The 26677-nt window shown below is 39.4% G+C and overlaps 1 protein-coding gene across 1 annotated transcript in view; it reads right to left on the reverse strand.

Moving 5' to 3' along the window:
* Nucleotides 1–23213, reverse strand: part of nalf1b (NALCN channel auxiliary factor 1b) — a 144524-nt gene extending 121311 nt beyond the window's left edge. Inside the window, exon 1 of the mRNA XM_084122650.1 lies at nucleotides 21746–23213. Within this exon, the coding sequence (XP_083978776.1) occupies nucleotides 21746–22384 (639 nt within the window). The 5' untranslated portion in view covers nucleotides 22385–23213. The remainder of the gene's footprint in view (nucleotides 1–21745) is intronic.
* Nucleotides 23214–26677: the final 3464 nt, after the last annotated feature.

Here is a 26677-nt window from a genome sequence, read left to right on the forward strand (position 1 = left end):
GCTGTGTAGCAAAACGGTGGAAGTTTGCCTATTCACTAAAATAGCAGCTTTAAAGACTTTACTTCAGTACTGTGACGTATTTTAGAGTGAAACGGAATAATGAATGAGAAAAAATAAAGGGTGGGGTTTGATTTTAGCACACCTCCTCAACATCTTTAGTTCTCAACAGACTTAAGGCCCCGATATACTTCAAGCGAAATCGAAGAACAAACTGATGTGACCTCATTTCGAAAAAAATCAGGCTGAAACGCAGTTCGTTTTGGGTTCGATTTCATAAACGTCACGTGACTTTTTCAGAGTGCCGAAATGCAGAGCTCATGCAAACGTTGCTATGATCAGCTGATTTTCTTATGCTTTATTAAAATTCTTGCTATTTTCTCAATTTTGTTGTGTTTATTTTGTTATTGAGAGGAAAGCGCTCAGCACATATTCACATATTCATCTAAACTTCGCTCTCAGCAGTGTGGGCGCCGTCGGATGTTAGCTAACAGTATATTGCTGGTCAAGTGTTTTGAACTTCATTTCACCCCTAAGCAAAGAACGAAAATAACTTCGCCGTGAGTATATTGGGCCTTGATGGTTTAAGTATATTCTGCCCAAGCCATGTCATCAAAAGAAAGAACATATTTCTAGAGGGGAAGCACATTTTCAGATTTCGACTAAAGACTTTAACATCTCATTAGCAGCTATCTGCTATCAACGAGCTTTTCCAGTTCTTCCTCTGTTTCTATACTTTGGTCTTCTTGTGCATGACACTATTTTCTCTGACAGTGATAGTGATCTATGTGAGTCTGTGTGATAATAAAGCCTGTGTTTACATTAGGAACAGTATTAAAACATCTCCTGATTCCCGTCTGCACCTCACAGCTGATAGTGTCTTTAATGACAGCACAACAGCAGCTATCTGAGGCGCTCCGTACACACCGCAGATCAACTGAGATCCTGCTCCCTCGTGGCCATTGTTTAGGTTTTGAGATCATAGATTTGTACTAGCACACACACACACACACACATACACACACACACACACCAAAAACAGTTTAAACAAACACATACATACACGTACAAACCAACCACTTCATAAGGGTTTGGAATGACATGAGAATTTAATTTGAGTAAAATATTCCTTTTAAAATCAAGATGATATTCCATACAATGAGGAAATAATTGAAGATAATCCGACAGGCAGAAAAAAACAAGGCACTCATGCAAACAAACCTAAGATTACGAGAGGAGAGGGAGAAGGCAGAATGAATAAAAGAGACATTTTGGTTGTGAGGAATTCAGTGCGTCAGAATGAACATCAATAAAGGCAGCCACTGCAAGCTCCAGCTCAATGCACTGGTTTCGGAGAAGGAGGCATTTAGCATTGAAACAGTCATAATGGCTGGTCACACTCTCACGCTGTTTTCCTTAATCTCATTCTGCTCCGTAATCCGTTTGACACGCCGGCCCAGCGGCAGAATTCAGCCGCAAATGAGCAGAGTATGGTGGGAAGATAAAGCGTCGTCTCCAGCCTCAGAGCTGCAGAGAAAAGACTGGCACCCGACGACACGTGCGAGGAGGAGTCAACAGGAAATGACATGATTACTGGTAATGTCAACAGGAGGCAACAGCAGAACAGAACCAACAGTGCCGGCACTGAAAACAGACAGTAATGAGGCCGTTTTATGTAAGCAGAAAGACGAATGTATGTAAATGCTGCGCGCGAACACGGCACTATAAAGAAACAGCTGTGGGATTATGATCCAGTCAGCAACCTGCATTATGGGTAATTGCGTGCAGAAACAGCAGCAGCATTTGCTGTACATTAGAAGTCAGCACTAGTATTCAATACACATAACGCTGTGTTGGGAGACACATAAAGGCATGGGTCTGTGAAAAGGGCTCAGTGGCTCTGTTCCAAAACATAGTGAATAGCTTACATAAGCAGATAAAGGCAGCATCCTAACTGAACTGGAAATTCATAAGCGATTGATTTAGAACGCTCTACATAAGCAGCAACTTTGCACACCATTAAAGTCTCACAAAGGCTTTACTCACAATTGAATTCAGTTTGTCTGTAGCATGTTCTTAAGTTAACGTTGCGATACTCTAATACATATAAGAATACATAGTACACAAAAATATTGGTTTATTAGTCTCAAATACTATTTTTGTTGATACTTTGTGTTATTGAATGAATTATATCAATCTCACTTTGTTGCCATCTTGAATATTTTACCGGTCATAATGCTTTATGGGATTTCCTTCTCTACTAACGATAATGTGATAGTACCTTTGATTACATTTTGAATTTGAACAAAAACTGAATTTGAACTAGTCTTTTGGACTGTTTTTTTTTTTTTAAAGATTATTTGACTGAACTTCACATGGATGTGACAGACATCTTAGATTTGTACCGCATGATTTGCGCAAACTCCACCCCACAGCTGATTCCATTGGTCAACTTAACCACACAAGGTTAGGGTGTCATTTGGGGGTTAGCACCCCAGCCAGCAATGACACGTGGGGCCCAGATGGGTTAACTACGGGTTCCATGGGTACTGTGTGGGCATGGGCTTTGGCTGGGTGAAATCAGCGGGTCCCATGTAGGTTTTGTAGTACGAGTCCCACATAGGAAGCCCATATGAGCTGATTACATGGGCCCCATAAGGGACAGGCATGGGCCAAGTGGGCATGGGTTTGAACTGGGAACACATATATGGGTCTTGCATGACATATTTATGGGCCAAGTGGGCATGGGTTTGATCTGGGAACACATATATGGGTCTTGAATGGCAAATTTATGGGCTAAGTGGGCATGGGTTTGAACTGGGAATGCACATATGGGTCCTGCATAGAATTTTTATGGGCCAAGTGGGCATGGGTTTGAACTGGGAACACATATATGGGTCTTGCATGACATATTTATGGGCCAAGTGGGCATGGGTTTGATCTGGGAACGCATATATGGGTCTTGAATGGCATATTTATGGGCCGAGTGGGCATGGGTTTGAACTGGGAATGCATATATGGGTCCTGCATAGAATTTTTATGAGCCAAGTGGGCATGGGTTTGAACTGGGAACACATATATGGGTCCTGCATAGAATTTTTATGGGCCAAGTGGCCATGGGTTTGAACTGGGAACACATATATGGGTCCTGCATGGTACATTTATGGGCAAAGTGGGCATGGGTTTGAACTGGGATAATATATATATAAAAATATATTTTTGATTTATTTACCGGTATGTTGTGACATTTAAATTGTTTTTTAAAGATTATGTTTGTTGTTCGATGTAACAATTTTGTATTAATGTATTTTTTGGAGAGATGGTTTTTTTCAGAGAGTTTTTTTAAATTAAAATATATTTTTGATTTGTTTACCGGTATGTTGTTGTGACGACCACAAAAGTGTTGTATTTGTGTTTTAAGAATATTCACAATTATTGTCTTTTATTTGAAACAAGTGATTGTATTTTTTTTTTTTTTAAAACAAGTATCCCAATTGTTTTATTTTTAATGTGAATTTTCCTGACTTAAAGTGAATTGTGTAGTGTTTGCTCCAGTCCAGTAGGGGCAGTGTAGAGTGACGAGTTACTGTAGCTGCGTGAGTTGCGGGTTTCTCATTACTGCAGAGAGCTCGAAACTGATAACACAGTCTCCTCGTTTCTCTCCTGTTTTACAGGTGGGTAAATGTATAAAAACACCTCAGAAGTAGCATTTATCTATGCTGAAATGTATGTGAGATATGAGTGAACTGTTTTTAGTGAAATGAGTTTCGTTAGGGTCTGTTTTTGATTTAGTTTGAAATGAGTTGAAACGAGAGGGCAAAGTCCTACAGAGTAAAGGTCGAGAGACATTACTAGAGATCAAGTCAGCTCAACACACACTTTCCCCGTGTATATATATATATATACATGAAGATATTTTTTTGAGCTTGTAATGTTAACAGATATGTTAAGCTCACTGTATGTCAGTTTCCCACCATCTGTTGGAAATGTTTTTTTGCTCAATGAATTTATACAAAAATGTTTACAGTTTAAAACGTGGTTAAAAGTTACACTTTAAGCACTTTATGAGTTCTGAGCATGATTTTGCAGTACTGTATTAACATGATACTGATAAAATACTGTGAATGGAAGATTCTAAGTATCTAAAAAAAAAGCTGGTGAATATTACCATTGTCTTTACATTTCATTTTGATAAATAGTATAAAATACAAGCATGAAGAGTAAGTGAACATGCATTTGGTGGAAAGAGGTTTATTTTAATATGGATTTTGCATTGACATGGACACTGAAAATTCATTGTAATGTTAAAAAGTCACTGAACATGTAATATGTGAAACATACAATGATACTTAACAATAGAGATGTGATTGCTGAAGAAAATTCAGAAAATAAATGACTGCAGATAGCTCGAAACTGATAACACTGTCTCCTCGTTTCTCTCCTGTTTTACAGGAATTAATCTGTTATCCACGGTGCCGTTGCTACGGTACCCGTTACATTGTGACATTTAAATTGTTTTTTAAAGATCATTTTTGTTGTTCAATTTAACAATATATTTCTTGCAGTTCAAAGCGTCAAGTGTCTTGTATTTATCTTGGACTTATATTCATTCCTCATTTTTAGTTTTTCTTAGATTGTTTCCTTAAACCACTTGGCATGGTTGGGCTTAGATAGGCCTTGCATGAATTGCCCAGTTAGGACCCACATAAGATCCTTACAGAGCCCACTTTGAGCCCACTTTAAGCCCATAGGGGCATTCACGGTTGAATCCTGGTGCAAGCCCACTTTAAACCCCTTTAGGCAGGTGGGGCCCAAATGGGTCTGACATGAATTACCCAGTTAAGACCCACATAAGACCCTTACAGGTCCCACTTAAAACACATCTGGGCATCCACGGCTGGCCCCCGTGTGGATCCCGGGTGCAAGCCCATTTTAAACGCCCTTTAAGCAGGTGGGGCCCAAATGGGTCTGTCATGAATTGCCCGGTTAAGATCCCACATAACACCCTTATAGATCCCTTTTAAAGCCCATCTGGGCAGCCATGGCTGGATCCTGGGTACAAACCCACTTTAAACCCCTTTGGGTAGGTGGGGCCCCAATGGGTCTGGCATGAATTGCCCAGTTAGGACCCACATAAGACTCTTACAGAGCCCATTTAAAGCCCATCTGGGTAGCCATGGTTGGATCCCGGGTGCAAGCCCACTTTTGACATGAATTGCCCAATTAAGACCCATGCAGTACCCTTACAGGTCCCACTTTTAGTACGTCTGGGCTTCCACGGCTTGCCCCAATGTGGATCCCGGGTGCAAGCCCATAATGGGGCCCACATTTGCCGCCCATGAAGCCCTCATCTGGGCCCCACATGTCATTGCTGGCTGGGACTGTGATTGATATGACCAATGAATTCTTTAGAATTGGTGGTGGGGTGGGGTATATATTCATCTTTTCAAGTTCAGTTCAAAAATATTCTTTTTTTTTTTCTTTTTTTTTACAAAGTAATATTCATACCATTATTTTTCGTTTAACAAATGTGCATATTCAGTGGTTCAAATTCAGTTTGAAATTATTTTAAACTTCCCATATCCTTGCTGCTACTCGTCCTCACCAGTAGGTTGCCATTAATAGTTTTTTGACATCTTTCTGATGTCAAGAACTTCTAGTACAAGCTGTACAATAAATGGTCTTTTTTTTCAATAAAAATGTAGTCTTCATAGGTACGCACAATTTTATCAAGTGATAAATCTTCAATGGACATCTGATGGCTTGTTACTTGAGATGGCGATGGCAACTCACTAAGCACGAACGTTGTGTGGTTGCAAGATATTGCTGTGTATATAAAATGGACGAGAAGCAAAGCATATCACATATCACTTTATCATTGAGCTTCTCATAAAATCAGCACAGCTCTTCCTGGAATCCGTAATCCCACACACGCTCAGGGAAAACACCAGAGACGTCGTGACTTCTTGTGTGGTTTCTCGAGTGGGAAAAATACTGCCATCTCATATGACAGAGTCTCCCTTCCATTCTGCTGTTTGCACAACGAAAAACCAACAACGCTCTAATTAAATTAGACATCGGCTTCAGAGACGCAGGAGGAACCGATGAAGAGGGAGAGAAAGCAAACTGACCTCATCAGTGGCTCTGACCTCAAGTGTGTATTTCGACACACAGGTCATTGCCATGACATCTGTTAGTCAGATTTGACTGAAGTCTCCCTCTCAGGGTCATATAAATAAATACTGATCCTTTTGCTCATAGTTCTCCTAGGAGAGAGCCTTAATGAGTTGCTCTGTTTTATTCTAATTCATTATAAGCAGCACACACTGCTCTTAATTACCAACAGCACAGCACCTCCAGTTAAACAGCCACCTCAGTCCCTATGGGCGATCCTCAGTCTCAGGCAGTCGTGTGACTGCGATTGCAGATTCATCAGAGATAATTACAAGACACCCCAAATGCAAATAAAAAAATACATTTTTACCCACTAAAGTTAACGCCTCTGTCAAATACTTTAAAGCTGGATCAAAATTATTGAATTTTTTATGAGCAAATTAGGGTACTGGCAAAACAAATACTGTATAATTAATATCTCTTAAAAATAAAGGTTCCAAAAGAGGAGTTTTGCACCGATGCCATAGAAGAACAATTTTTTGGTTGCCCAAAGAACCTTCCACAGAACAGTTTTTCATTTTAATAATCTAAAGAACATTCATTTTCACTATAAAGAACATTTTGTGCAATGGAAAGTTCCAATGGATGTAAAAGGATCTTCATGGAACTATCAATGTCAGTAAAGAACCATTATTTTTAGGTGTGTATGATGAAATTCTGTCTGAGTACATGGCTAGTTTTGAATGGCCGTCATTGGGCTAACTACCCAAACCTTGACTTCTTTGTTTCATGCAGCCTGACTGATTACACAATGGATTCACTTGTGGTAATAGATGCCCATTAACTGGAGAGTTACTGAGCAAGGCACTCAACTTGCTTCAGGGTATTGTCTCTGAAATTAGTGTACTATAAATAGCTTATAATAGCTTATTAAATAGCTATAAATAGCTTTGGATGAAACATATCTACTAATTCTGACAAGTATTATTTTTATTTTTTTATGTGGAGCTCTGGTTCAAGATGTAAGATGCAAAGCAAATCAACCACAATTCAGAGTGTTATATAATTAGTATCAATACAAAAGATATATAAATGTAAATTTTTTAAAATTACAATAATGAAAACGAGACCTGTTTGTACAATTTAGTAAGGAGACATCTGGGTGGAAAATGTGAAGAATTTTCATGAAAATAAAAATCATAATGCAAAAACTCTAATAGTCTGAAGAATGTCACGGGCAAAAAAAAAAAAGCTTAATTTTTTATAGGAAAAAAATACACACTACCATTCAAATGCCTGGGGTCAGTAAGATCTGTTTTTTTGTGGAAAGAAATTAATATGGTACTTCTTATTCAGCAAGGATGCTGTTACGAAGATGGATGAAGCAGATGCAGAAGCAGGATCCAAGTGCAGCAGGTTTTATTAAAGAAACTCAAAAGATAACAAACTCAGACAGAGACTCAGGAACAGGAACAGCCAACATACAACGGCAAGAACTCACAAAGACTGAAACAAGACACAGGGCTTAAATACACAGACAGTCAAGCTAAACAAGATAAGGGGGTGTGACTAATGAAAAACACCTGGGGAGACTAATCAACATAACAGGGAACTGCTAAACATAGGATGAGACAGGGGAACACAGACATGAATCGTGACATAGCCCCCCACTAAAGGAGCGGATTCCAGACGCTTCTCAGGATAATAGTCCAGGAGGGTGGTGGAGCGGAGGCAGGCCCAGGGGTGGGAACAGTCTCTGGCTCGGCAGACGTGACGTGAACAGTCTCTGGGTCGGCAGACGTGACGAGAACAGTCTCTGGGTCGGCAGACGTGACATGAGGTGACTCAGGCTCAGCAGGCATGACGTGAAGAAGCTCAGGTTCAGGAACAGGCTCAGACTCAGGAACAGACAGAGTCTCAGGAACAGACAGAGGCTCAGGAAGCATGGCGGCGGCCATCTTGTGAACCAGAATCAGGCGTGGCCGCCTTCTTGGCTGGAGACTCTCAGGCGACGTGGCGGCGGCGGCCATCCTGGGAACCAGAATCAGGCGTGGCCGCCTTCTTGGCTGGAGACTCCCCAAAGCTGCTACTAGATCCATTAAGTGGTGAGTGAACAAAGACAACTGAAGCAGATGCAGATGCAGAAGCAGGATCCAAGTGCAGCAGGTTTTATTAAAGAAACTCAAAAGATAACAAACACAGGAACAGCCAACATACAACACCAAGAACTCACAAAGACTGAAACAAGACACAGGGCTTACATACACAGACAGACAAGCTAAACAAGATAACAAGGGGGCGTGACTAATGAAAAACACCTGGGGAGACTAATCAACATAACAGGGAACTGCTAAACATAGGATGAGACAGGGGAACATAGACATGAATCATGACAGATGCATTAAATTGATCAAAAGTGACAGTAAAGTCATTTATAATGTTACAAAAGATTTTAAATTCAAATAAATGATGTTCTTTTGTACTTTCTATTCACCAAAGGATCCTGATGGTATCATGGTTTCCACAAAAATATTAATCAGCACAACTGTTTTCAACATTGATAATAATAATAAGAAATGTTTCTTGAGCAGCAAATCAGCATAATAATGATTTCTGAAGGATCATAATATTCTTGTTTTTACTGTCTTTTGATCCAATAAAGAGACTTATTTCAAAAACATAAAAAAGAAAAACTAACCAGCTCCAAACTAATTTTTATTTCATTCCTTTGATTTTGTTGTGAAATATGACATATTCTTGAAATGTTTCATGATTTCTCAATACCTCAAATATCAGTTGTATCTGCTTTGTGTTCTGCATCATTCAAACAAGTGATAACATCTTCAGCTCTACAGCGACGTTTCCCTTATGAGATTGTGCTGCTTATTAATTATGTTAATATTCTAATTCAAAACCTGAACTAATAGTATGGTATTTAAGAGTGCAGATTTCTAGATTTCAGAGGTTTTGTACATGTCCTCTAACTGACTGTAGCCTACAGGAAGGATTAGTTCGGTAAACCGAATCTCTGGCAGAGCATCTGGCCATACCCCACTCAGGAGAAGAAGAAAGATCCGGGAAGACAGAAGGAAGAAAGGCTTGTCTTAACTGCCATGTTCTAGAGGCAGTCCTGAGGGACCTCGGGAAGTCTGTCTGGGCCGGTGTGGACACAGCCAGTAATAGAAATAAAAAGCTAATCCGACATATAGATCTGAAACGGACTGTGAAGGATAGGGTAAGGATTTTTGGTACGTGAGTTTTAGAGAGTGAGTCTTGGAGACTAAATCACCTCTCCTAGAAGCAAGTACAACATAAGACTTTGGCTCCAGCAGTGGATGAGGCATGTAAGCGCACAGAAAGAGAGAGATGGTTCCTTCCTTTAGCACTAAGTACAGCAGAGAGAATCAGGAGGTCACAAATTGAATTAGACCGGAAGAAAGGGCCAGGCCTGGACCTGCAGGAAACAGCACTCCAGAGATACACAATTACTGCTTGTTTGATTTAATGTGTGTGTGGCAAGAAGTGTGTGGCATGTGTATCCATACTTATGTATGTGTTCTATTGTAGTGATACGTCATTTACAGCCAATCACGTCATACACGTGACATCCTTTAATGTAAAAAAATAGATATATCTAAAAAAAGAAAAGAAATGTTGCAGAATTTGTAACCAAATGTCACAGAAAAAAATATATTGATTTTATAAATGTATGTTTTGTATCTTATTGTGAACAATTAATTTATTTTGACCTGGTAATTTTAGACAAAATGTCATACCTTCCAGTGGAATTGACTATTGGCATATGCCGGACTTCTCTAAACATTTCGTCTGCTTAAAATGTCTTACAATCGACTGCAAGCTCACATTCAGATCTGCCTCTATCCAAACAACCGATTGATAGAATCAAGTCCCCACCCTACACTTTTCCGTTGTCCTACATGTTTGTTTTTCGATATTCAGTTACACTCAAATGTGTCACAATATGGAAGAAAATATCTGGCACTACTTCCAGTTCAAATAAACAAAGCATTAAAATTCATACACATGATCAAAAATGTAATGAATAGTGCTGGCCCAATAGGAGAAGTGGCTATTTTGTCAATTTTTCTGAAACTCTCACACAGGCCCTGGGCCAGCAGGCCATCAATTAATGTCGAGCCCTGAATGTTTGGCAGTAACCTGGATTCGGTTCATTATAATGCCTGTGCTGAGCCAACCTCTGAAATTCTCACAAAAATCTATACATGCTGAGTGGATATAACAGTGGATATCTTGAAAAACACTCTTCAGCAAACCCAAATGTAAGGTGAGTTGATTTACATGCCATTAAAGTCACCATGAAATCAAGATGGAATATTCTTGTTTTTCATGGAATATTGCAGTATTTATTATAAATGATTTTTCTGTACATATCATTATTTAAAAAAAAATAAATAAATGTATGTGCCCTCATAATCTTTAATCCTCAAAATAACATCTCTGATGACATGAGGTGAGAGTGTGGGACAACCTTTCAATCACATGACATCCCTTGACATTTTTTTTGTTTTTTTGAGAAGCCGTTTCACTGAGATATACGTCACAATAGGGAAGAAAAATATATGGCAACATTCGTATTCATGCTGATTTTAAAGTCCTATAGTGTTCCTGCAGAGTCAGGTGCTACTAACATCAATTAGTCACTAAACATTTTAGTGTCAGAAACCTCACTTTTTCCATGATCTCTCTGATCTATCTGTGAATTCAGTCTCTTTACAGTGAATTCAGTTTCACACACATGTTTGTCTGTTTTAACTTGTTTCCTCACTGAACTCCTCATTACAAAACCACAGCAAATAACTTTGGCCCTGTTCACACCTGCTATTAAACTACTTCTAGAGAAAACGTATTTGACCAGATTGTTTACGTAGTGTAAATGCTCACGTGATCCATGTATACTGTCTACTCTCCGACACTGACCTAATGCATAAACATTACAGGAAGTGCACTAGCCAGATAGGATTTAATCTTTGGCTGGAGACCCAAGTTTGGTTTGAAGACGGAAAATGTACCAAGCACAATGTTCTCTATATAAATGCCTCATTCACTCATTCATTCATTCATATGTAAATTGTGCAAGCTTATTTTGTCCATTAGATTGAAAGAACTGAAGAAAAAAAAAACATACATTTACCTGCCCATAGCCCCTCCCCAGGACATAAGTGGTTGAAAGTGGACAAAAGAGACGGATTAAAACACCAGGTGTGGGTGTCTCCCTCATCTACTAGTGATCCGATCGACCAGAACGCATCTTAATACCAGGTGTAAACAGGGCCTTTGTGCTCTCTTATGACCATTCACTTCAACAGGGGAAGACACTTCCCACATCCAACTTCATTTATCTTCCATTTCATATCTGTCTCGTCTCTAAATGGGAATTCACAACACATTGGTAAATACGCCCATGTGTGCACAGGGCTGACAGTAATTGCTTGTGGTTTTACAAGTGTTCCAGGCAGGGGAAAACAACGATCACAAGAGTGCCGTGAGCGCATCTCTGGCCCGTGCGGCGGCAGTCGAATAGGATCGTGATCCTTGGCTTTGTCCTCTGGCTTTCCGCTGAGCCTCTGTGCCGTGTCAAAAAGCCCCCAGGGCTGAGGACGATAAGCCAACTCCAGGGACACGGAGTGGCATATGAGCCTCTGAGCCAAAGAAGCCTCGTCCGCCAGCCCTCCTTTCACCATCTGCCCTTCCTGGAAAGGTTAAAGAGGACTCGAGCAGGAAGCATTGATTTCCACAATTTGGAGACCGGTCTAGTTGGAAAGGATTAAGGAGGTTCCTGCTGCTCGGGCAGTGGCAGGGCTAAATGAAAGGTCTGGTTACTGTGTGTTTATGGCTTGGTTTTCCGTGCCTAGATGCAGGTTGACGAACACCACAGCTAGATTATTCTCTACCTGAGGAGAGTAAACACTCACACTTGCCAGTTTCTTTCTGTACTTCGGGTTCAGTGTGTGTGAGAGTGTGCGTGGGTGGGCGTGTTGGTGTACGGGTAGGTGAGGTTAAGAAAGATTTCCATAACAGTAATGATGCTTGGATGTGCCTGTACAGTAGAGAGGATATTTCTCATGTGGATTGTGCATGAGTTGCTCATATGTTTAAAGGAATAGTTTATACAAAAGAGAAAAGTTTTTACTCATCCTTACTTTGTTCCATAGCTTGCGTTCTTCTGCGGAACATAAACAGAGGACTCATTTTTGTGCAGTTACAATGAACAGTGACTCAAATAATGATTCATCAATAACTTCCGTAGTAAAATTCTTTCTAAATTTTATTTAAAAAAATGTAGGAACAACTTAAACCACATGTAAGCATAAATCCCATACTCTAGATGGCCTTATGACATTAAGATGTAATATTATACAGATTGATTTCGTTTTTATTCTGAAAAATATGCAAATATAGCTACAGCTGGCTAAAGAGGGGTCTGTAATCTGTGTCTGTATAACACAATTGGCATTGCTCGAGGATCTTGCTGCGCATGCTTTCAGTCAAAAGTGCATCTTTGGAGAGCATTATATGTTTGCTGAGAGTGACAAAAGGCTGTAAAGATAAGGTTGTGAGGAAAGCCTTTGTATGGAGATGGTTTGGGCGTGTTTTATGCAAATGACTAACCTTGAGGACACATTCACTCATTTAGAATACTCCAAATTCATTAACATTAGAACCAGGTTAAGAACTAAGTTATGTGCATGCTTGTTTTGGGAATTAGGTGGATTTTTTTTTATTATTATTATTGAGAAGTTCTCCTGTGCATATAGATATCAATAACAGTATTAGTGAGATTAATTGTGTGATATTTTTGGATGTTCAAATACTTTTTTTCTATCCCAGTTTAATACAGGTGTAATCGAAATTATTCAACCCCAATTGCAAATCAAGTTCATTGGCAAAATTTTGACTTCCAGCTGTTTGCAATGAACAAATCAAACAAAATTCAATGAAATAGCTTAACACAACAAATGTTTCAAGTGGTTTCCCCAGACTGAAAATGCAACTTTTAATGACTTCTGCAGTCTCAAAATTATTCCAACCCCCGGAATAGAATCCCTCACAATAGCAAAAATCTGCAGGACAGGTGTTGTCTCAAGCACACCTGATGCAGCTAATCAAGGGCTTCATTAGTTTCGCCAGGTGTGCTTGATCTAGAACACGTGAAATATCTGAACTGGCTAGGATTGTTGAGTGTCACATTTGACTGCATGTTAGAAATATCACTAAGTCAAAAGAATGGTTCAAAAGGTTAAGAGAAGATATCATCACCCTTCACAAACAAGGAACAGGATACAAAAATATAGCGAAGGCTTAAATGTTCCTAGATACACCGTTGGAAGCATGGTTCGCAAGTTCAAAGTTAAAGGAACAGTGGTTACACTACCTGGACGGGGCAGAAAAGGTAAGCTATCAACGACTGCAACCAGATTTCTGAGAAGGCAGGTTCAGAAAAACCCTTGAGTGACTGCAAAAGATCTGCAGCAAGACTTGGTGGCAACAGACACTGATGTTTCAGCTTGTAAAGTAAGGCGCGTACTAACCGCATGTCAGAACTTCAAGACTACACCACTACTGACCCAAAAGCACAAGAAAAGTCGGCTCCAAATTGCTCAAAATCATATAAATAAGCCACAGAAGTTTTGGGATTCTGCTCTGTGGAGCGATGAAACAAAACTGGAACTTTTATGTCCCATGGATCAGTGGTATGTCTGGAGGAAGATGAAGCATATGCTGAAAAGAACCCTCTGCCTACAGTTAAGCATGATGGCTTGTGATGCTCTGGGGCTGCTTTGTATCCTCTGGCACTGGAAACCTGCTGCGTGTGGAATGCAAGATGGATTCATTGAAGTATCAGGAAATTCTAGGATAAAATGTCATGCCATCAGTGAGGAAGCTGAAGCTTGGGCGTCATTGGACCTTCCAACAGGACAATGATCCCAAGCATACCTTTAAATTCCACCAAGGCTTGGTTGCAGAATAAGTCCTGGAAGATTATACAGTGGCCATCACAGTCACCTGACTTGAACCCCATAGAAAATCTCTGGTGGGATTTGAAGAAGGCAGTTACAGCACGCAAACCCAATATTACTGAACTGGAGGCAATTGATCATGAGGAATGTGATAAGATTCCTCAGAAACGCTGCCATTTAGCTGGTGTCTGGTCATACATCTTATTTGCAGCAGGTTAAACAGCAAAAGGGTGTTCTATTAAATACTAAAGATGCTTGCCAAGAAGGGGTTAAATGATTTTGAGACTGCAGAAGTCATTAAAAGTTGCATTTTTAGTTGAATTTGAGGAACCCACTTGAAACATTTGTGTTGAACTATTTCAATTACTTTTGTTTGATTTTGTTAAAATAATGTTTATTGCATTTAGTGTTGTGTGTTGATGGTGTTTTGTATTTGTGTGTATTTATGTGTATTTTGTATTTGTACAAAAATTTTATTTGCGCCGGAACACGCCTCCTCTTTGCGCTGAACCGCCCCTGGGAGCGCAAGTGTATTTCTTAGTTAACCGATGTGATTCTGTGGAGGGAAAAGTCCGCTGTGCGCGGGTGCAAAATAGGAATGATACATGCGTCGGTGTACAAAGTCAATTGCGCTGGTTGCAAGATAGGGCCCTATATCAGTTATTGAAATATAAGTTATTCGTAAAATTTGTAAAAACTTAATTGTTGCTACCCATTTTTCTTTTACAGTGATCTTTTGATAACCACAGCTTTACTGATTGAAGTAAACTGACTGCCCTAAAAGTGCAATCACTGTGGCACTGTCAGGACATTACTATGTATATACTGACCAGCCTGACAAAAATGGACAATGGCGTGAATTTGGCTATTCACTATTTTAATGTGGCAGGTGAAGGGAGAGTTTTCAAGAAATCAGCTTGAAAATAATCATAATTTCACCATTCCATTCAGTGCTGTTAGATCCACAGACATGACACTTCCCCTTTAGGATGTCTTAATGATTAAAAGATGGATCTCCACAAAATGTAAGTCCACCCTCTGTATGTTAATCACCAGAGATATTCAGTGCCAAAAGTGCCAGTTCCCGGATGCATACATGGGGCAACACGGTGGAAATTGCTGTCTTTCCGTCTCATTAATTTTCCTTGCAAGGAGAGATCTGGCAGGTCCATGCTTATTTAGTCCCATACATATTTTATGCCCTAGGGAAGAGAATGCGGAGGGCAGTATTCTGCTCCCTCTGCAGTCGCCATGGCTTAGGCAGTGAATAAAGCGCCCTTACAAAGTCACACTGTCGTGCTGTCAAGAGGGCAGCTTCTCGCCAAAATGTCATTATCTCCCCACTTGTGTGCAACAATGTGCAGGCCACGAAGGTGAGGAGGCGAGCAAACACACATGGAGAGGGAGAAGAAGTGGAAAAGACGCTTTGGAAAAAAAGGGAAAGAAAGTAAGATAGATACGATTGTTTTCCACCGAAATTTAATTTCACTTTAAGAAGCGCAGGGGTCATTAAACTGACATTTCACAATTCAAACACAAAGTGCAGTTCTTGTGCAAAGGTCACACAAACATAAGAATAGATTTGCAATTCAGATTAATTGCCAGCTGCCAACTCCCCGAAGCAAATTTTTATATCATTAGGACGACGTGATTCTTCCAACAATTTTTACAGTCTGCATTCTTGTCGCTGATTAGCTGATGAAAAGGAGGACAAAAGGAGACGAGTTGTGATTCACACACAGCTTACAATTCAAACACACACACAAAACAACAAGGTATCGATTCCAGTCATTCTCTGTAGACCAAGTGTTTAGTATGTTGATTACAGATGTCTCCTTGTTAAACAGTGTCACAGAGCTGCCCTCTGTTCCCCGTGTTCCCCTTGCTAACCCCTTTGTATAGGACATGAACACATACTTTTGTTTTCAAAAGACTCTTTATTTACCTTGATGTGTCAGCAAAGTGGAGAGATGGATTACACACACACACAAATACACACCTACAACTAGACTGCTGTGTCTCAGACTAGCCACCTGACCACTAAACCAGTGGACATTTAAGCTTTTCTCATAAACTGTTGACTATCACCTGAATCAGTATGGCAGCCATCTTGAACTGAGTAAAAGACCTGAAAGGACTTGTATCACGCCTTTGATACCTTTGCTGTGTTGCATCATGGGGGTGGGAGATGCCAATTATGGTGGAAAAGGGGTGGAACTGTTTTTATGAGGTTATTGCTCTTTACAAGGGGTTTTTATGTGTGCAGATCACAGAAAATATTCTCGTCCAAGCACAAATAAACTGTGTCAAATTTAAAATTTCTAAGGCCTATAAATTATCAACATGATCAACACTTTGCAGAGAAACCTGTTGTACACAATTTTCTACATGCCTTTGGCCATCTGATTGATAGTTTATACTTTTTAGAAAGTACAAGGCCTTTTAGTATGATTCTAAAATGGCCCCCTTCAGGTCGTCTTTTTGCTGTGAAATCTTTTCTTATTTTTATACTTTTATGTTGTTAGTAATAATTCAAGATGAACATTTACTGGACTGAAGCAACTTAGGTTTATTTGATTATCCATAGATAATGTTGTAAAAATAGTAAAAAAATATTTTTTTTAAAAGTATGCAATATGATACTGTACATCTTTTGAGGAATGTTTATTTGAAGATGTCCCAGTCATCATTGTATTATATTGCAGTATAGTAGGCTGCACAATAAAAACGAATGTGTTTTGATAATAAAAATCTGAATTTTATCTTACTTTTTGACCATATAAATATCATAAACTACACCACATTTCATATGTTTGCTCAGTTTGGGCCTCTGATTAAACCTGATGTATCTCCATATTCTCTTATATCTTATACTATATGAGCCAAGTCTGATGTATCAAATATGATAACTCAAAAAAAAAAAAAAAAAAAAAACCCACACATATTCAAATATTCAAACTTTTTTTAGGTTGTTTAAAGATTCAATAATCTGCTCCATTAAAAAATAAAAATAAAATAAATAAATAAATTCATATGTCAGGCTTTACAGGGTTAACAAATTCAAGTCTCTTCTAAAGTTGACCTGAGACTGACCCTCTGACAAAAACCTGCTCATGTTCAAAGGAGGACACCTGGGCCCCTCCACATCCACTAGCAGCTGTCAATCAACATCAGTCAATCTGAATCATTATAACTGACAAAAAGCCGTGAAAGAACAAGTCTCCACTAAGCGTTCTTGTGAAATAATAGTCTTGTATAGCCAGACGTTTGACTTACAGCATAAGATCCGGTAAACATTGCAGCGTATTCTGGCCAAGAACCACCCACGTACACAGGAAGTAATTGTATGATTGACATATAAAGTGACCAATCACAGTTTGTTTTGATTATACCTCCTGTTTAAAGGAACACGCCGACTTTTGGGGACTTTAGCTTATTCACCGTATCCCAGAGTTAGATAAGTCCATACCCTTCTCATCTCCGTGCGTGGCGTAACTCTGTCTGACGCACCCACTGCTAGCCCTTGCTTAGCACAAAGACTGGAGGTAAACGGCTCCAGCTAGCATACTGCTCCCAACAAGTGACAAAATAACGCCAACATTTTCCTATTTACATGTTGTGATTGTATAGTCACAGCATGTACAAATAACAAGGTCACATGAGACACAGCCATCTTATAACCATATACATACTGGGAAATATATTCTCAGAAGGCGAAGCACTGCTACTTCTGCAGAGTGATTTACTCCAACTCTGAGCGAACTGTTGCCATAATTTTGTCACTTATTGGGAGCAGTATGCTAGCTGGAGCCATTTACCTCCAGTATTTGTGCTAAGCTAGACTAGCGGTGGGTGCGTCAGACAGAGTTACGGCACGCACGGAGATGAGAAGGGTATGTATGGACTTATCTAACTCTGGGGATACGGTGAATAAGCTAAAGTCCCCAAAACTTGGCGTGTTCCTTTAAGGGCAGATGTATTACACTATAATAATAGATAATTGATAGCTGCACAGAAAACACTATAACAATAACTGTAAGTATAGAGTCTTATCAGAATTTATGTGCATTCAAGATTAATAAATACAAATTATTTCACAGCTATGAGAAAAACGGGTAGGGTCGTTCTGCTCGTGAATATCTAGTTACCTTGATCTGATAAAAAATCACACATATAGATGTTTCTTAAGGCTGGCAAATCAGATTAGAGCTTAATATTTGTGTGTGCAGTATGCATCATATGGTCAGTGAACGGACTGTGGGCGGCCCATGCAGCCTAAGGCTGAAACTAGGGAAGACGTAACAAAACACAAATTTCTCTCCTCGTTTTCTTGTACTTTCCTTAACTCCCTCTCAAACATGCATGCACACATATTTAGGCAGATGGAGGATTATGAATTTATTTCATCCAGATAGTTGCTGTTCTGCCTTAGGTTCTTTATAGGCTTGGATTTTGGCCTGGGATATGGAAGAGTCATTTTGGGTAGTGTCTAAACAATCTATGGATTAATATGGATTATGCATTGGATTTGTCTGCCATCTGAAGTAGTGTAAATAATTGCTGAGAGCTATAATATGCAATTTGAGCATATTCCATAATAATGCTTCAGTTTTTATTTTTAGACTAATTTAATCTTGAATATCTAAAAACTAAGACATGGCCAATTGATATATTATATTAATTTAAGTATGTATTTACCCTTAAATGCATGAATGTTTCGCCAATCATAATTACATATTCAGGTCTTTAGCAACATGGATCTATATCTAACACGGATAGATCTCTAACAGCCACAATAGTATAAAAATCTCCTGATATTTGAATAAAAATTGCGAAAGAATAAAATAAAGCATATTTCGTTACCTTTTGGAGCTAAGGGTTTTATTTGAGCAGATGCTTTTTACCATCATCACTATCATCGTCAAAGCTAATTTCCCCAGTACATTCAGAGATTCAATTATTGTTACGCAGAAGAAAATATCCTTTATATATTATATATATTTATATATATATTACATACCTCAGTCGCTAGCGACCCTATTCACTTTTTTTACGAGAATTTAAGGCCACACTTTAGTTTGGGAAACACATTTATTTTCACTATTAACTACAACTTTGACTCAAACTCCTAATTTACTGCTTATTAATAGTTAGTAAGGTAGTTGTTGTAGTGGTTAAGTTTAGGTATAGGGTAGGATTATGGGATGTAGAATATGGTCATGCAGAATAAGGCATTGATATGTGCTTTATAAGTATTAATAAACAGCCAATACGCTAGTAATGTGCAAACTAATAAGCAACTAATTAATAGTGAGAACTGGTCCCCAAACTAAATGTTACCACAATTAATTAGTAAACAGATATCATTTTATAATTTAATTTTGATAATACTGCATTCCAGGCAAGCTAAAAATCCTCAATACAGTAACAACTCTGATGCAAAACACAAGTGGATCATCATTATTATTATTATTATTACTTTTATTTAATGGCAATGCTAGCTATATCATGGAAGACTGCCACTTAATATGTTTACTTGAGTTAATTATATTTTCATTTTTTTATTACAGAGCCAATAAGGACTCAAAGTTGTGCCGTATAGTCCATATAGTCAATCCCATGTGCACAAAAACACCCTTTAGCCATGACTGTGTTCACAATGTAGCACAGTCTCCCTTGTTGCTTCAAGAGAAATACTTTAAATCACTGTAATTTACTGCTTATTTTAGCACTCAAAACACAGCAAAATGTATTTATCAAAATAATACTAATTATGTAATGTTCCGCCACGAATAGCATGTTTGACAATGTTATACAGCATTGCAGCCCCTAATACAGCTTTAATTAAATATTTTAGATTTTTACTAGGGAGAAAATGGGTGCGAAATAAAGATTGTTTATGTTCTGCATTTCCAGGTGTGATTATGTGTCCTATTCATTACTATGTACTTGTTTCAGCACCACGGACAGGGACCAAGCCACTCTCGCATGTGAACCTGAGCAAAACTAAAAATACATAAATAGAGATTGCAAAAGAGAGAGAATAGAGAGAGAAAGAACAAAACTGAAATATATGCAACAATCACACTCACTGACACCTTGTATAATGTACTTTACAAAGTATCCTGCAGTACGTTTGGCAGGACATTTTGCCCATGTTTTCTCATCCCACAGCACATGAAATTATGAACTCAAAAACCTTGAGATAGCTAATCGTTTGAGATTGACATGCTTCATATGCTCTTTGCTTTAGCGGCTGCTCTTTCAAGAGCAGCAGTCCTATTTCATGCATGTGCAACAGCAATGTTATTCAACGCCATACCAGAAGTGGAAGAGGAAAAACACCTGAACAATGACTAGAATAGAATAGCCTTCCGGGGATTACACAGAAAAAATCACTGCTGCGCTATTAACGTTATTGAAATTCCATAAAGCACTGCGCCATCTCCCTCTCACTCTCTCACACATGCAATCTTTGTTTCGTTCCATCTCTTTCCAGATTGCAGGACACCTAGAACCATAAATCTCAGTCTGTTTCAAATGAGAGGACATGCCCTCAGCTTTGTCCTTCCATACTGAGGTAATTACCAACTATGAGAGCAACCCCTGTGGACAAAACCTCTTAAACAACCCTAAGAATGTCTGCTGGTTTAATGTGGTCTCCTTTTTGCATGGCTTGCTGAATAGCCGGAAATGTAGTTTAACTACATTTCTTATTAGCCAAGGTATTTTGTTGCTTAAGTTAGCAGAGTAGCCTTGACACTCACTAAAACATTACATTTACCATGATAATATTGAAAAAAACAATAACAACACACAAAAACACTTAAGGAACCACTGCATGGACATGTACCATGATATTCTTTGAAACACCATGGTATTTGCATGCTATTCCAAGGTATTTGCATATGGTAGTGATTGTATGTTGTATATGACAAGTACTGTGGCAATACCATCTGATACTGTACAATGGCATTCCCACATTTGCCTGTTTCAAGTGCTGTCACGTGAGTACACTCACAATAACTGTTAATATAGTATTCCAATTTTAGGATTTAAAAAAATAATAATAATAAGAATGTATTTTATCAAATTTCTCAAATGACATCTATTTTTCAGATTTTATATTTATAAAAAAAAATATGAGGTAGCTGAAATTCCTTTTCTAAACTGTAGCATTCAGTTTAGTTTGTTTATTTTCTGCTAGCTAGTAGCTACATTTTTGAGTAGCTTGCCCAGCACTTCTTATTTCTGTCATGGATCATCCATCATAGGCTATGCGCTTTAGTGAAATTTTTGATACAACTGAGGGAGGCATCACCTGCATACACCACACAGTAAAAACATATTGTTGGACGCTTCCATAACCTCATTTACATCTAACCCAAACTCGTGCATTCAAGGTGCCAAAAAAAAAAAAAAGATCCACCTCCAGTTAATCCATAAATGCTCGCACACCGTGTATCCGCGCGCGTTCTCGCGCGCAGATGACAAAACCGTACACATGTAGTGTTTTTTTTTTTTTTTTTTTTTTTCTTCATACACTTAACGTGAAATAAATGTGATACCAACAGTAGCTTCTGTTACAAGCAGTAAACAAACCAACATCAAAAGGAAAGGCAGCGTACGCCTACCGTGCACTCTTCCATGCATGTCCGCACCGAATATACATCCGTTTCATATTTCTGAACCAAAAGCTCAAACTCTTGGTATTTCTCCTGAGCTCGTTGGTCGTAGCGTTGGTAAGCCTGAACGCACTGGCTGCATCCCGACGCATTAGCCATGTCCAGGCTACAGGTCAAATTGTCCGGACTCGTAAACCCGTGAAACAAATCCAAAAGCGAGTAGGAGTTACAAAAAGAAAGATAGAAATCGCTCAGGTTCCACTCGGAGAGGCCCGAGCACACGGCTTCCGGCTCGGCGAAAGTCAAGCAGTTTTTGGAGAGGCTGTCAGGGTGACAAGTTTCAAGACTCCACAGAGGTTTGGTAGAATTGCCTATAAAAATAAGACTCTGCTCTCTCTGATGGCTGGATGAAAGTATATGGTTCGTGTGCTCCAGCCGTTTGTCTCGCGTCCTCGTCAGTTTCGCCTCGGCGCAGAACCACAGATGATCAGAGAGCAAAACGGTGATAAACAAAAGAGAGGCTAAGGACAGTCGCCATCTCTGGGCCCTTTCCGAATCGGTGAATAATGGCTTTTCGTCCTCTCGGGGTGCGAAGCAGATTTTTAAGCCGTCATCTTGCTGCCGACACGTCCAAGCACCCCTGGTCATATTTCAGGAAAGAGCAGCACTGGCCGACTCCACCGCGACGGCTCCTCTGCCACAAAATGCATTGATTTGTAATGTTTTCCTCCCGTTAAACAGCGCTCGTGGCAGCTGTATCCGACTCTCTGGGCTAGATAAAGCCGCGCGCGGTCATATCTCCGTTATTCCGCATGGCTCCCCGGAGAAAAAGCGCTTTCTGTGTGACAACATGCCTCCTCTGTTCCCGAAGCTCCTGCCTGTGTCCCCGTATCTCCTCAAGGGAAGGAAAGACGCTGAACGAGCTGCTCTTTCCCTTTCTGGGCGGATTGCCTTCGATATTCTCTGCTGTTCATCATTACCATTATCATCATCTTGGGTCCTGTGTTAAGTTGCCGCCATGTTCGTCTTGAAACACTTTTTGGGGAGCTGGGTCATTTGCGTCATCTCCATCCTGGCGCAGTAACACAGATCTATAGACTACAGGCGATGGATACACGCGCGCGCGCGCCCGCACTCACACACACACACACTCACCGGACGTGTCAGTATGAGAGATCACTCATAATAAATGCACATTTTCACGAACATGTTTAGATTTTAAAGCCGGACACCCCCTTGTCATTCCTCTAGTCCACATTCATGGTCCATTCATCTTCAGCAACCCGTCAAACGATCCCGTCAAAAGCAATCCGTTCATTACAAGCACCAACAAAAATAATAAACGACGAAGTGTGGACGTTTAAAGACGCGGTGGCGCTATATGACATCGTTTTGGCGATGCGTAATGCCCTTTAAATGCGCTAAGACAGGAGGAAAAGGATGTCACAACATGTTGCGTGAAGGAGAATCAGCGAGTGACAGATGAAACGACATTTGTATGTCTCGTTCATCCCGTTCAGGCTGAAGTTTATTAGTATGCAGCGTGTTACTGTGTGTAAGGAGCCGGGCACAGGAGAGACATCTGGGCGTCAAAGCAGCACGTTGGAAAGCGTGCGCGGAAACGTGAGGCGAGTGTGTGTGAGAGAGCGGGAAGAGAGAAAGAGAGACAGATACAGTATATTTGTCCTCTAACAGGCTAACCTTGTGCGGCATGGCCCTGTTTGATACTAAATCTCAAAGCAAACAAAGTGTGCGTGCCATGAACAATCACCACGCGCTTGGCTTCTGCCTTCCTGTCAATATCTGGGTGCTGAACGTGAGGAGAGAGGCGAGGATGGCATGTAAATGCAGTGCTTTTTCATTTGCATCCTTAAAGTAGTCAGATCCCTGTCAGGTTGAATTGCTTGGAGTCCATTCCTTAAAGGGGACCTATTATGCAAAATTCGATTTTAGTGGTGTTTCAACATAAATTTGTGTCGGCAGTGCGTGTATACAACCACCCCATCCATCGTAAGCAGTGTCTCAGAATAAGCTTTTTTTAATTTATTTTTTATTAGACATTAGACACAACATACAACATTTACAGCTATAACATGTCATCCAAAAAGATAACAATCAAATGGAATTGTTTTTACAATAAAGGAAGAAAATAATAATAATAATAATAATAATAATAATAAAGGTAAAAAAAATAAAATAATAATAATAAATGTTAAGGGCTATCTGTTATGTATAATAATAATAATGGTTTAAGAGAAAATTAGAAAACCAAATTGGTACTTAAAGAAAACAGCATATACTAGTTCAATTTTCAATTAACTTTTTTCAATTAACAATTAACATTGGAGAGACTCAATATACAACTGAAAATCAGCCAAAAATACATTTAAACAAGGTTTAGAATTATTTATTTTACTCTTATGAATATGAAATGTACCAAATAAAATCATTCATCATAAAAGATCAAGATTCATCAAGATTCATCATAAAATTTACAGCTGCAGTTCTTGAATCAAAATATATGATAACATCTTTGGATGTTAATTCACAGTTATAACCAGATTTCTGTTGAACATGTATAGATAGATCTTCCCAGAATTTTGTGGAATGATAACATTCAAAGAAAAGATGTAAAATTCAACTGAAAGACCATCTGTGCCTGGCGATTTTTTTTAATTTTTTTTCATTGAACGAATAGCTGTAACCATCTCTTGCTTCCTTAGTTCTTCATCACAAAGGTCTCGAAATTGAATAGAAATTGATGAGACAGATTGCTTAACTGACTCAAAGAAGTCGGAACATTTATCAATTTCAAATACAGATTCATATAACTTAGAGTAGAAAGATTCCACATAATTTGTAATAAATTTTGGATTTGAAGTGAGTACATCATTAATTTTAAGAGAGGAGATCATTTGTCTTTTATAATTTTGTTTTTCTAGTGAAAAAACAAACAAACTTGTATTCTTCCCCCCCCCTTTTCTAACCACTTAGCTCTAGAACGAATGAATGCCCCTTTTGCTGTATTAATATATATATGATCGATTTGAGTTTTTAATGTCTCCAATCTGACTTTTTCATCTTCTGTAAGATTAACTTTTTTCAAAAGAAAGTCTAATTCTGTCTTAAGTGCCATTTCCTTATTCAATTTTATTTTTTTTAACTTGCTTACTAAAATAAACAGCCGACTGCCTAACTTTAAACTTAAATAACTCCTATTTCTTAACATGTGACATTAGCTTACTCCCAAAAATGAGTTGTACTACTTCACGAACCTGGGTAACAAACCCTTCATTACTAAGCAAATTGTTATTTAATTTGCAATAACCTCGTATACTATTATTTTTAATATCACAACCAGAAAGTGTCAAAACAATCATTTTATGATCTGAAAGAGGTGCATGGCAATATGTAACATCAATCAAATATTGGACAGATCCTAGGTTGATTAACCATAGATCAATCCTTGATTGTAAAGATCTAGAGGAGTTACTCCAAGAATAACATTTTTCATTAAAATTCAAGAATCTCCAAATATCCACTAAAGAAAGATGGGTACATAGAGAAGTCGTAAATGTACATTTTGAAGTAGAAAGCATATGTGGTGGGAAACCATCTAAGAAATCATCTGGGACATCATTAAAATCATCACCCATTATCAAAAAGGCACCTTGATATTTCCCCATCAGTACTGATATAGAATGTGTGACCTCTGTAGACATATTTTCGGCTTGGACTGAAGAATTATGACCATGCAAATTTCCTAAAACAGAGTTATCCAGTTTAACAACTGTTAGTAACCATCTACCTTCTTTGGTAGATTGTCTCCCTGTTATCTGATCCTTGCCTGTTTATTGATTCTCGTGTATTCGTCTGCCGCCTGCCCTGACCTCTGCCTGGTATTGTTTATGATTCTGGATTTTCTCTGACATTCCTGTGACTGATCTCTGTATATTGCCTGCCTGACTATTCTGTATTAAATATACTGCAAATGGATCCGAACGTCTCTGACTCTGCATCACAGAAGACTTTACCACCACAGGATCCAGCAGCTATGTATCGTCTTACCTCTGAAGTGTCATCTCAAGCCTCTATACTGGCTGCCCACCAGCAACAGCTCGTAAAATTGACATCGCTGACCGAGGAGCTAGTGAGATCCATGCAGGCACTCTCTCCACAGGCCGCCGCCTCAGCTCCTGCCACTGCATCTCCGGATCAGCCGATTCAGATTGTGAGTACAAATCCTAGCAATCCTCTTTGTCAATCCTTTGTCCCTCCCTGATAAATATGATGGCTCATCTGCAAGGTGTAAGGGATTCCTTTTGCAATGCTCTCTATTTATCAATCAACAACCTAACTTCTATCCTACCGACGACAGCCGAGTGTCATTCATTTGTTCACTGTTGACCGGAAGGGCTCTGGAGTGGGCGACGGCGCTTTGGGAGGGGGTACGCCTGTCATTTCCCTCATATGACAGTTTTCTCCACCAGTTCAGAGAGGTGTTCGAGCATCCAGCCGGTGGAAAGGAGCCTGGCGAGCTTCTACTTTTCCTACGCCAAGGAGGATCTTCTGCTGCAGATTACACCCTTTCCTTCCACACCCTTGCTGCACAAACTGGTTGGAAGGAAGATCCGTTGAAATTACTCTACCGCAAGGGCCTCAATACAGATCTGCAAGGGGAACTGGCGTGTCGGGATGAGGGGAAGTCACTCAGCCAATTAATGGACCTGACCATTCGCCTTGATAACTTGATGTGAGCTCGGCGAGTGATGCACCAAGCCGCCGAATCGCCCTCCGCAAGTCAGGAATCCGAGCCTATGCAGATCGGCTACACTCGGCTCACACCCGAAGAGAGAGAAAGAAGATTACGTAATCGCTTATGCTTGAACTGCGGACAATCCGACCACATGAGGGCGACATGTCCTAACAGACCAGCATCCC

This window comes from Abramis brama, assembly GCF_963993115.1.
Source record: "Abramis brama genome assembly, chromosome: 8".
Taxonomy (NCBI): Eukaryota; Metazoa; Chordata; class Actinopteri; order Cypriniformes; family Leuciscidae; genus Abramis; species Abramis brama.